Below are 13,917 nucleotides of genomic sequence, written 5' to 3'. Positions count from 1 at the left end.
AGAGGCGATTTAATAATGGTATAAAAATTAAGCTACAATGATTTAACATCGATCATGCACAAGTAGTAAATGTAACAACTTTTTACTTTTAAGACAATTTATTTACACAACTTTTTGCACAACAAATCAACTATAGTATATGTATAACGATTTGTATATGTGAAGGTTAGATGAGCCAATGATTTTTACTAATAGTATAAGCACTGAACAACGATGATTTACCTACGGTATCAAAATTGTAGCTCTATAAGCTAGATGAGACAACGATTTATATATGTGAAGGATACATATTACAACAATCAATCATGTTAATACAATCAAATATAATTATTTAGCTGAAGAATTCACATGCGATTCTTGTGTTCCATTGCTCACTTTTGAATTGAACTGAGTCTGTCATGAAACAGAACAATATAAGACACTACATTAAGTTTAACAAGAAATACATACATCCTCCCAACATTGATTATATACCAGCAGTTCAATCTTTGCTTGTCTCGTTCATCTTCGCATTAAATATGACTCGAGTATTTCTTGTATCTTCTCTTAATTAAGTGTTTTTAATGCATGATGACATAAAATGCATTTGAATTCATACAGTTTGCATGTACATTCAATTGTTCCGTTGTCAACATCTTTTCAGTGTTTAATCTGGCTTGCTCCTTATTGGATTTTCACTTGACTTATTCCAACCTTCCTTAGAACAAACATATGTCTTTCTCACCATGATACCCTATGCATTTTTAACCAACAATACCTTCTAACATTGAAGCCAAGTTTTAAGGCTTAATCATTATAAAATTTGTATGCAACTTCCTCATTATTAAACAGAATTCAAACATGATTCTTGTGTTCCATGACTCACTTTCGAATGAACTGAGCCTGTTATGAAACTGAACAATATAAGACACTACATTTTACAATCACAAAAAATGCAAACATCCTCTCAATATTGATTACATACCAAAAGACTTGTAAAACTCATGCTATCATTCCACTCAAACTGGTCAGAAGGATTGAAGGTTCCAACTTTTTAGTGCATGTCTATACGGTATTGTTGCATGTTGAAAATTACACAAGTTAGATATTGATAAGCTGCATGTAATGCAATTTATATGTAAAGCAATATAATGTATTACATATCTGTTCATGCGAAGGGCTTAGTTGATTTTGCTTAGGGGTTGGTTGTTTCTTAGACCTTTTATTGCCAACCAATTCTAGTGCACCTTTTGTCCTCTAACGACTGCGATCAGATGCAGGTTTCCTTTTGATACCCTTCGCTAGGTGAATTTTTCCATCATAATCTACAACGTTGACTCCTGACTTGTTGAAGATGATGTTTACGCTTCGACGTAACTTCTCATGCGGGTCAAGGAAAGCATGATTTTCACCTTCGATGTTTACTCTCATTTTCTTGGATTGATTTTTTTGAGCTGCAACGGACTGATGGTGAATTAACTGCATGTTTTTAAGTAACTTCCTTGACACTTTTCTCATGCATACATAGGCTTCTTCACTTTTTGATGCAAAATCTGCAACATGCATAAGTGACCTACATAGTTGTTGGTAATAGAAGGCTATATGGCAATTCTCATCAACACCAGATGGACTGATATTATCTGTATCCAACAGTTTAATCTTTGCTTGTCTCGTCCATCTTTACATTAAATATGACTCAGGTGTTTCTTGTATCTTCTCTTGATTAAGTGCCTTTAATGCATGATGACATAAAATACCTTTGAATTCATATATTTTGCACATACATTCAACTATTATGTTGTCAATATTGTACATAACATGTGCTTCTTGCCTTTTCAGATGTTTTTTGCCCTCATACAATATGATATTTGTGCATATTCTCGGTTTGCATATATTTTTCTATGTTGCAATTCATGACCTGTATAACCTCTTTCTTAATCCATTTAAATACAGTTAGTGTATACAGATCTGCAGGTCACGTCAATATTTTTATGCCCAAAGTTACAAGGCATGTATTGAAGCATTTTACATCTTGTTCAAGCTCATTCTGTCTAAGACCGTCTATAAATAATTCATATTGTTTCATGAAACGAAACATTGTTAAACATGAATATAAGGTTTTCTTCAGTGTGACATGCATAAATTCAGCTCTTTGTGTGTTTATCATACATGCACAAAAGTATTGTCTTTCATATGCCAATGCTCACTTCTCTTTGACTGCATATAAATTTTATAATCACACACAATCTTCAAGGTCGTACATCTGAATCATTTCCTCCCAATCAGACATAAAGGTGACCTCATTTACGCTTTCAAGTATACACCTTATAAACTTTTTGTCAAACCCTGTCTTCTAATTAAATATGTGTTCTATATTTTTTGCTACATTTTGAAAGATATGCCACAAACATAGGTGATGATGTGCATCTGGCCATACATGAGACACTACAGCCGCAATTACGTGATCACCATCTGTAAGTGCAGCTTAAGATTGCTTCTCATTCATTGCCTGTGTAAATACTTTGAACAACCACTCAAAGCTTTTCTTGGTCTGGTCATACAAAAAGGCGTCGCCTAATATACAACTCTGTGAGTAATGGTTCACTCTGACAAATTGCGCAAATGACCACTATTCAGTATTAATCTTCACTGTCGTATAAAAAATAAGCACATCATTAAAGCATTCATAATCTACTCTTGACTTTGAATCTGCCCAAAATATATTCACAGCATATCCATCTTTATCCAGTTGCATTACACTAAAGAAACTAGGGTCATTGCTTGCTTTTTTTTTTAAATAATCAACCAAAGGACATATTTCTCCATTCTTCATGTTATATGTTCTCTTCCTTCTCAAGTGGTTTCTTAGATCCATAGGTGTGAATGACATATTCTCACGACCATCATCTATGTGCGTGTATAAATTGTATGTCTTCCTTGGTACAATGTCGGCGCTATCAGCTATTTCAGCAATTGTAACATGCGATTTAGTTACTTTACGATGTGATCTTAACATAGGAGTCATAAATAAAGTTGCTAATTCATGGTTACAGTTACTAATTAAAGTATGAACTACATATTTTTCATTCGAAAGTCTTCTTAACACCATTCTCGCTGAACATCCACATCTTGAATCTGACTTGCTCTTTGTTGGATTTCCACTTGACTTCTTCCAACCTTCCTTAGAACAAACATATGTCTTTCTCACCACGACACTCTGTGCATTTTTTGACCAAGAATACCTTATAACACTGAAGCCAAGTTTTAAGGCATAACCATTGTAAAATTTATATGCAACTTCCTTATTATTAAACTACATTCCTTCTACGAGAATATAGTCAAGTGTACTATCATGTACATTCTCAGTACATGCACCTTTATCAAGTGTACTGTCATGATCGTCTACCTCATTATCGAATTACATTTCTTCTATTGGAACATTCAAGTCAAGAGTGAATCCAATGCATGCACCCTTCTTATCATGTGCATCATTAGTGCACATGTTCACTTCTTCAGGTGCGTCATTAGTAGAGATGTTCATTTCTCCATATCTTTTCAATGATTGAGATACATCATCTTCACTGCAACTAGATGATAAGTTCATCACTGTCATAAGCAAGATATCAATTTTTATTAGCCAACGCATGTGTTTACTACGATTTGCATATAACAATGGATACCGATAAAGTTAAGCAAGTCAAAGAAACGATTGAATGAATCATAGTATAAAAGCAACAACGATTTGTTATTTGCTTATACTATGCATCGAGTTGTTATTTACCATGCCAATAAAAGAAACGATTTATTGTACATGTGTGTTGATGATAGCGATTCACATGACAGCGATTTAATTATATCTACAACATTGTGAAGCGATTTCAATAAAAATCGCTAAATGAGCAGCGATTTAAATACGCAAATTGCCACCGCAAGCGCGCAACAATGTATTTCCGCATGCATACATTTTAAAATCATAATGCAAATATATTACAAATCGACACTATAAAACACATAATATCTTACAAATCGTTATACATATCATATAATATATTACAAATCGATACGAAAATTCTGCATAATACCTTATAAATCGATATTAACAAATAAAACAATATCTCACAAATCAGTAGTATGTTACTACAACCGCGATTTGCGTTACATTGTATATACTGAGTAAATGAAAGATATCGGATGGGGTAGAGGCCCTTCCTTGCATCTGTAAACAAGCATTCTTGTCAACAGGACCCAACGTCTTACAAATATCTTTAATTTTTCAACCATCGAAAAGACAACATCCACCTGCAATAACAAAACAACACCTTAATGACACTCATGATGATATAGGTTCTTCAACAATAGCATGATGACATGAAAATATACTCACGATGCCTTAATGGCACTTGTTGGAATGTTTGTGTGTCATTGCTGTTTTCCATACTGCCTAACAAAAATGAAGAAGAAGAGAAGACTGTAAAAAGAGATAGCTGACAAATGCCCCTATGACGCCCACCAATGATCGAACCAGTCGATCGATTTATAGTTATCTCCATGAGATAGGAACGAATCCGAGAATGTTTTGTAACACAAGGTAGGAACGAGAAGACAACAATGTATTGTAACACAAGCTAAAAACCAAGGCGGGAACCTAGACTCAAGACGACGACAAAGGGTGCTTCGGCGGTAGCAGACGACGGTAAAAAGTGCATCATCAAAGGGAGCTCCTATTATAGCAAATGGTGTGTGGTTATAGAGTGATCCGCTGGCAGCATAAGAGTTTACTGCTTAGGGTGAAAATGAAACGTTTGAACTTTTTGAAGAGTTAAAATCATCCTTCTTTTTTTGGATGGACATTTTTGTTCTTTTTTTGAACCATCATTTCATGGCGAAAATGGCAGAAAAGGGTACTTAAGTCTTTGCAATTGCACCAGACTCTGACGCTAAGTGATGCCGACACACACGGGGATACGAGCCCCACATGCTTATATACATGGCGCTCATTCAGACCTCCGACCATACACGGTAAGAAACCCTGCATCTTCGGAGGAGAACACACAACACCCTCCCTTTGGCAACTCATAAGACACGATGTCTTGACTTCAACCTTGCACCAAAACATGGCAAGAGTTCATAGTCAACGATGAATATACAGCATATGAAGGTTGACCCATGAGAATAGAGATCAATAATACCTGTGCAAATAAAAAGAATGAAGAGGAACAGAACAGCAATTTCTATTAAAACTCACCGATTATTGTTACACCCTAATGTTCGTTTTTTATTTTCAGTCAAATATGCAAAATGATCAGCAACAAGGGAGAAAAAGGAGAAAAAAAATGCAACGATTGGTCGCGGTGTCAAAAGATACCCTGTTTATCCCACCACCACAAAAACATAGAGCAACCTCACCCTCAAGGACCTCAAATCTGCACAACAATCCCTCAAAATATCATAGCACCATGAAATCTAACCTCCACCACCACCCTTCTGTTTTGCAAAATCTAGAGTCCATATGATCCGGAGAGCCAGGAACTTCCCTCCAGCGTGACCAGTGTTTCCAGGGAACGAGAAACATGTCAGTTTATTTTTTGCTTCGCTCCGACTGCAAAGAATTCTGTGATGACTTCAAGCGGCATTCCTTTGGTCTCTGGTACTTTCAAGAACACGAACACCCATGACACCACACAAACAACGGCATAGATGCTAAAGACACCCACAAGACCGATGGTATCCAACATGACTGGAAGTGTGTATGTGACAATTATGTCACCGATCCACATAGCCAATGCGCAGATGGCAATGCAAACGCCACGGACCCGTGTTGGAAAGATCTCCGAGCAGAGAATGTTGGGGATTGGTCCGAAGCCCATGACAAAGCAGCAAATGTAGATCACAACGCATGTGCAGGAAATGGCAGCTTTAACCACGGAGTTCATTGATACAGCTGTGCTCACAACTAGGACGACCAAAGTTACAACCAACACTGGAATTGTGGATAGCAAAAGAGACCTATATTCAAAGACAAAAGGTTTAAGAAATAACAAGCAGAAAAGAAATGAGATATTTTGTAGCTATTCTTTCAAATAAATCACAGTCTGTGCCATTCAGATAGGTAATAATTGAAGTCTATTTTGAAGAAAATGAAAGCACATTGGCATGTTTGATTCTATCAAAATCTGGTAGCATCATATCCAATCAGAAAATGGCACGAGGCTTAAAGACAGATCCATCTACAGCATAAAACTGAGTGCTCTAAGAGACTAGTCTGGAGCTGGGTAAGAGGTGAGCAATGAGCATCAAATTCTGCTCAGGTATGCTGGTGCTTTTTTGGTAATATTTGTGCTTCACACCATGGACAAATAAGAAAAGAGGAGACACCTGTCAACAATTGGTTTCGAGCAAATGGGAGACCACCAGCTTTTGTGAAGATTGTGAGGTGTTTCATGCGGCTCAGGCTATTATAAGTGCATAAGCTTCCGGTACTTTATTTGTTTTTCTGTTTTGATTTTATGCCGGAGAGCAAAAAGGAAATTACCTTCTACCAGAAATATCCATGAGCCTCATAGCAATTGCTATGCATGGAAGCATTAACAAGGTGGTGAGAACACTGATGAGAAGAGATGCGGAGTCTGATCCAAGGCCAACATTTTCAAGGAGGACCTCAACACCTGCTTCGTCGAGAATTTGCGGAGTATAATAGAGAACACCATTTATGCCAGCAAACTGCAGGACAAGAAAAAGGGAAAAACATGTAACATCAGGAAGATGACATGCTTCAACAGTTGGAGAGAAAAAAGCACCATCATAATATACATACTGACAACTGTACAGGAGGACAAATCCAGAAACAACAAAATAAGTAGTTCAAACAAAAATAACCAATTAGTGAAAAGAGCAAAAGCCATAAAATTTTAGAATGGATAAAGTATGATATCAGAGATAAGCTCAATGTGATGTGGAAAGGAAACAATCCCGTATAGCGGTATCCTGCTACATGCAAAGGTAAGGGTACACTTTCCTAAAGCCTCCTTAATATGTTTTTTAGTTTCCAAAACATCCCTGATGCTGTATTCTTGACATATTATTATACCTATGGTCGCACACACTATCACTAGCATAAAGGAAATAAGAACTTGTGGATATTCAGATACAGAACAATGATTAAAGATCATTAACCATGCCAAGAACAAAAATCTTAAAAACAGTTTACTTTTGAATTCACTGACACGAAAAAATAAAATTCATGACTTATACCTGCTCAAGGATCTGAATTCCTATGCCTACGAGTAATGCATGCTTGACTCCAGCTTCAAAAATACCTGACCACCTAGGACCCCTGCCAGCTGTCTCAGATGGGTGAACCATAGCAGGCCCAGCCGGACGCTGCTCCATAAGCTCCTTTGAGTACAGTGCCGGTTGGCTAACCAATGCAGCAGCCTGGATGAACTCACCATCTGCAGGAATTTCAACACCAGGGATGGAGATGATGGAGCCACGATGGGATCCAGGAATACCCTCCTCATGCAAATAGATCCTCTTGAACCCTCCTTCTTTTGTGCCATCTTCTTTTTCCCTTTCAGACCACTTCCATGCCAGCTGCCACCCTCCTCCAATGCCTATGCTGCTCACTGCATCACCCTGCAGAAGGCTGCTATTACGGTGCATGCTGAGCATGCTGCCATAGGCTGGTGGTTCTGACATGTCTTTTTCCATGCTTGTGGTCTGCCGGGAAAGTAATGGACTCTGCAGGTTGTCATCAGAATCAGCCCCACCTGCATCGGAGGTATAGTCTTCTCTTGCGTTCTGCCTCTGGTTTTCTTCATCCCATTGATCCTGCTTCACATGCTGCTGCTCAGCCCCACTGAACATGCTGCCAAAGTTCGGAAAGAGTGTGCTTCGCATGCTTCCCATCTGAGGAAGCTTCTCATGAACACTGCCAAATAGTGTAACCATTGGGTCCATAAGTGGAATGCTCTGAGTGGTCATGCTGCCATGCCTAGAAACAAGACCAGTGGCACTTTGTCCAGTAACAGGTTTAGCAATCCAAGACAGACCCTCTTCTGGTCCATATAATTTGATCTGGCCATTCTCTACTGATGGTTCCTGATCTTCATCTAGCTCATTAGCTGGGCCAATTATGTATTCTTCGATGCTTGTCTCACCTCCCACACCCAAACCTTCAACAAGCAAAGCCATTTCTCCTGCAAACAGATTCACAGATAATTTACTTTTGACAAGTGATCCATTGGAGGGTTCCAGAAAAGATTTGTAAGCAGTAACTTGAAACCAAAAGAAGTCTAACATGAAAGGTTTCATAGAGTCCGATTGAGATGGTACACATGCATTAATCAATTAAAAAACACTACAGCAGAATTTGCAAAAAAACACTACATCATCTCCATCCCTTGAGAACATTTTACGGAGTATTGGAAATAGAGAAACAAAAGCACATTTTGAAATATCTATACCACAACATTAGGATAAATGTTTGTAAAGCAACATTGCCCTGTCATACTTTCTGATATGCAAGAACCGTTCAGAATCACAAATTCCTTGATTTAAGATACCACAGAAAGGCATGTTGACTTGAGTTTTTCTTTCTTTCCCGTTGAGTAAAGGACTAAAATCAGACTCAAGTAGAAAAGGAGACAGGCACCATGAGAATATCTTTAAGCACTAAACTTTTAAAGAGAGATAAGTAGATTGAATCTTTACAAATATAGACGCTACTGCAAATAGAGCTATATTACACATATGAGCAGTGAAAAGAATAAATAATTGGACAGCTGCTTATCAATCAACCAAATGCAACAGAATTAACTTCTTTCAGTTCCTTTTTTGTTCAACTAATCCTTACAGTGTGACATTCTATATGTGGACTTGACTACATTTCCCTCGTTCTCAATGCAAGTATTGAATAAGAACACAAAGAAAGGGCTATAAAAACCAAGTGGACAGATCAATTTCTAGAATTTCATGTTGTCTACCACTTATCCTTGTTTTATTGGTAGGACCATAAGACATAGACTAATCAATCTCAAGACCATTATGAACACCAGTTTTTTAGCTAGAAACAAACAGAAAATATGCCAACTTTCATGTTTTGACACAGATAAACTCATTCAACAGCAAGATTATGAAGATTCCATTTGTCATGCTGCATAATTCACCAAAATACACAAAGTGTCATTATTGCTTCATTATTTCTTTCTTTTCCTTGTCTATATGAGCTAGGAAGGGATACAAGGCCCCTCCATTTAATGTATATCAAGAGATGCAGCAAAATTCTCCAACTTTATCTTACATACATCAAAGGGCGTTTTAGTTTAAATAACCTAATATAATAAAACAGTAAAAAATTAATAGCAACTCATGAGATCTATTTTTTTTTTTCGAAAGAAAACAGCACAATCATACATAGTAAAACTTCATTGGCTACTTAAAGGCTCAAATAACTTAGCCCACTTTCTAAAAATTTCCAGAAAGCTTCTTGTTCTTTTCTTCAACTCAAAGTGAAAATAGATGGTTGTCATTTTCCTTCGTTCTCATTATCTCATAGTTTTCTCCTGGCAGCAGTTAAGGATACTAAGAGTTGACCATGTCACTGTTAAAATAGCATATATATATATATATATATATATATATATATGTTGAAGATAATTAGATTTGTTCCATATTGGTTGTCTTGCGTGTTTTGCATGAATTAAATTAATTCCTCGATTATTGTAAACTCCTTTGATTGTTGTGGTAAACAAGAGATGATTGCTTGTGGTAAACAAACTATTGTTGCAAAGTATCATTTCTCTTGATTTGTTGTATGTGGGTTTTTTGAATTTTCTCATTATTTCAGTTGTGCATTTATATGAAAAAGGTTACTTTCTTTGGAAAATCCTTTCCCTAAACATTTTTGGATGGATTTAACTCCATGGTGAGTTGTTTAATTGTTCTCTTTAAATTTTGTTCTTGAGAGTTAAAGATTCATATTCATGAGTTAAATATAACGACATGTTATATATATGCGTTTCTTCATCATGGATGTGTAAATTTAATCTTCTTCTCTTGTGGGCTGTGTTTTGAAGTTTAAAACATTTTGTATGCATGATTGTTGAATGTACTTGGTATGATAGATGATTTATTAAAACCTTCGGATGGTATGCAAGAATGATTATATAAATACATATGCTTGTTTGATTTTTTGTGGATAAAGCCTCCAATTAGGATTTATGTTTTCTTGAAATATATGTTGTTTTTTTGTGACTATCTTTGAGGTTTGTTCCTCTTATCTATGTTTTGATTTTTCAAAATTATTGATTATGTTTAATGCTTTTGAAAATCTTTTTTACTCTTCTTATTGATATTTTCTATGGCAAGTTACTAATGTTCTTAAACATGTCCCAAAATCCCCACTGATGATTGAAATATTAACATTGGATTTTAGCTGTAAACAGTTATAGAAAGCATTTTCTTTCTTTTTCATGTGAGCACATGATAATTAGAAATTCTCATGAAGAAAGCAAAGAAAATGCACTTTCTGTGTAAAGCAAAAAATAAATGCTGAAAAGAAGACAATATAACAAAAATAATTGATTCAACTAACCTGAGACATCTTCTCTGCCTCGTAACCTTTGCAGAACCTTTTTCGCCTCCAACATTCGACCTTTACTAACAAGCCACCTAGGAGACTCAGGCAAATAGAATACTGTAAAAAAAAAGTATGCAAGAGAGGGAATAAAAAGAACTCCCAACATCAACCTCCAATTGGGCTTGGTCATCAATGACATCCCGAATACCATACAGTATGATAGAAACATTCCACCAGACCCACTAAACTGGGGGAGCGTATTCAACCGTCCTCTTATCTCTGCCGGGGCTGTCTCAGATATGTACAAGGGAACAAGAGTAACAGCCAATCCAATCCCTAACCCATCCATCAGCCTTCCCAACAGGAGTACATACACATTGGGAGACCAAAGCATCACCAAACCGCTTAAAAAATAAAAAACTGATGAAGCTATAAGCATTGGCCGTCGACCAAGCCAATCTGATACGGTACCAGAGAAAGTCGTGATAATTGTGGCCCCGATAAGTGACATGGCAACAATTAAACCTTCAAGAGTAGGATTATCTTGCAACTCAAACTCCTTTTTGATATAAAGAATTGCCCCTACAGAAATCAAGGTAGATATTTCTCAAAGCTGATATCAAGGAGTTATATAACTGGAGTCACATCAGCGGTGTGCTCAAAACAGAGAATTGGTGCAAAAAGATGAACAGCGACTTAACATCAAAAATGCATGGGCAATGTATATCACATGGTTAACACTTAACAGAGCAGCATATCCAAAAGGTTGAATCTTAAATGGATGAACTGTTCTAGCAAATAGGAAAGACTGCTTCGAGTTGTTTAATTAGCAGACTGACAATATTTACCTGCAATGGTAGCATTATCCCATCCTTGCAGAAAATTGCCAATTGAAGCAGCTATAGCAACAAAAGCAGCTCCCCTCATTTTTGTACTAAATCAGTTGTCCCTGGCTACTAGTCTGTGAAAAGAGTATATGAAAATGACAACGTATAAAAAATAAATGATTCCACTTCTGACCAAATACACTTATCAGTACTCTACAAGCATATATAGTTTCATCTTCTTTCATCCAATAAACAACACAGCCTTGCAAAATAATAGTGAAACAGAGTTGTCAAAAGGCACGGAGCACGCATACACACACACACACACACACAAATGAGAGAGCCAGTAACCTGGAAGTGATACAACCATAAGCCTAGAAAGGGGAGAAAAAGAAATGAAGAATATTATCATTAGATCCTACAGAAATTTCAAACATGACCATCTGAATTAATTTTGATCTATTCCCACCCTTTCCAATGATTGCAACCTCATCGGAGACATATACTCTAGGTCTGTGCTAGTGTGCTCCAACTGCTTACAGCAGATCTGTCTCAAGTAAAATGTCAAAAACTGTACTGATCCTCTGATTTCTAACTTAACCCACCAGTGAAGTCTAGCAACTTCTCACTCACTATTAAGGTTCAATTCTGAAAATTCCGAATGCGGAATTTAGAAAAGAAAGAAAAAACTCTTTCTAATTTCGTGATACAAATTCCATAAATACACAGATCTGCATGAGTTTTGTGAAAAAATTTCATTATAAAAGTTTTTCTTTTTCTTATTATAGCACTACTCACTGTTGCTTAGAAAACCCTGGAGTAAACATTAAACATATTTCGACCCACAAACTTTTAATCAGTCAGACAGAAATGATAAGAGCTTACTGTTTCCGTTATGGAACAGCTGGGATTCTGCTAAGCTACCCGATTTACGCAAAAATAAATACACAACAATTTTTCTTCAAAAGAAGTATGCAAAGAGATTCCTCCAATCAAAAAGCACTTTCACTACAACTCTCTAAATACAAAAACAATAGAAATTCTTTGAGCCATCTCTATCCTGCGTCCCAAAACTATTAAAAAGAAAATCGAGCTTTGATATTCCATAAGTCTATGACTAGTAATCTTTTTTGTTCTGATAATTGTCTTATTTTTTACAATGATTAGAATATGCACTATCATCCATTCTTCCAACAAAACAAATTCCCCAAAGTCCACTACAAACAAAAAAAACTAAGATCACCATCCTTCTGCTTGAACGGCTAAAAATTCATAAAAATTCAGACTGTTTTCTATAATTTAGAACAAACTTCGATGACATTTCCACTAAAATTCAGAGGCTTCCAAAGACATCCATTGCTTTCTCTTATAATATTAAAGATACGGGAAAAAAGAACTTCGCGAACAAAGCACATCTTGCAAAATCGGCCTTAAGTTGTTTGAAATCTCCACCAGAACTCAAATTACATAGAGCTCAAATTTTCACTCTTAAAGGATGAAGATAATTACATAAACGCTAATCAATACTGATCTTCTATTAACCTTTGTCTCTATTTCTCCGAGATCACTCCAACAGAAATTCAGCAAAAACCTGTTTCTCCGAGAAGCTAAGATGCGAAATCTACGCGAGAAAAACTAATGATCTTATGCATTTGAGCAAAATTACTTCAGCTACATGCTAGTTCTGGCATTCTACAAGACGATTTCGGCGGGGCAAAAGCATTCTCTATCTAGAAGCTTAAATGTCTACATCGAATAGCAACTCGCTCGTACGAGTCCATCTAAATCCCTTCCATCACTTCATTCCTCATCGAAAAAACATCATACATCGCAGAAACCTCTATACTCACCGGAAAATTGCTCGGAATATACCTACTGGCTTCCATTTCTCGAATCAAGAACACAAAAGACCCGGGCATTTCACACTACATCTCAAAACAATAAGTATCCATAAAATACCTGTTTTTTCAGCTATAACTTCGACTGAATACTTCCATCCACGCACGGAGAGAACCTGGAACTCCCGATTCTCGCCGGGAAACACTCTTACAGAAGGAAATCCCTGTCTTTGATGGTAAATCACGTTAAAGATCCCCGGAAACCTCGATCTTCCTACTTAAAATAGTGAGAGACGCTGCGAAATTTCAACAACCATTCGCACCTCCTACTGTAAAACTTAATATTTTATTGATATATTTCCAATTCTTTTTCTACGAGCGATCCTCACAGGAGCGCGTGATAGCTCCCTACGATTTTTATTTTTATTTTTTAGGTGAAAAATGAAAAGAAACCATACGCACGCATGGCGCATCTACCTGTCAAAGGAGTGGGGAAGGAGAGATGGCATAACGGCAGGTCCATCGAAGACCGATGTCTCGGTGGGACCCTTTTTTTTTCTTTCTCTCTCTCTATCTCTGCGCTGCTGATCTGTAGCTTTCTTATTTATCGGACCGTGCTTCTGGCTCCACGTGGACAGAAAGTCTGCCACTTTTTGAACTGATGTAATTACTAAAATATCCCTTACCGTTTGGT

The 13,917-nt window shown here is 36.7% G+C and overlaps 1 protein-coding gene across 1 annotated transcript; it reads right to left on the bottom strand.

The window, feature by feature from the left end:
* Positions 1-5,193: 5,193 nt before the first annotated feature.
* Positions 5,194-13,485, bottom strand: LOC149832691 (monosaccharide-sensing protein 2-like). Its single transcript, XM_090012555.1, has 6 exons — positions 13,345-13,485; positions 11,407-11,519; positions 10,574-11,140; positions 7,231-8,177; positions 6,512-6,699; positions 5,194-5,985 (listed from the first exon to the last, which is right to left on the bottom strand). Exons 2-6 carry the CDS (start codon positions 11,483-11,485, stop codon positions 5,553-5,555), a joined length of 2,214 nt encoding a protein of 737 aa, XP_089868681.1. The 5' UTR covers positions 11,486-11,519; positions 13,345-13,485; the 3' UTR covers positions 5,194-5,552.
* Positions 13,486-13,917: the final 432 nt, after the last annotated feature.

Source organism: Nuphar pumila, chromosome 7 (assembly GCF_984573655.1).
Source record: "Nuphar pumila chromosome 7, dmNupPumi1.hap1.1, whole genome shotgun sequence".
NCBI classification, from domain to species: Eukaryota; Viridiplantae; Streptophyta; class Magnoliopsida; order Nymphaeales; family Nymphaeaceae; genus Nuphar; species Nuphar pumila.
Note: the sequence above shows the minus strand (reverse complement) of the source record. Positions and strands in the feature narration are given on the sequence as shown.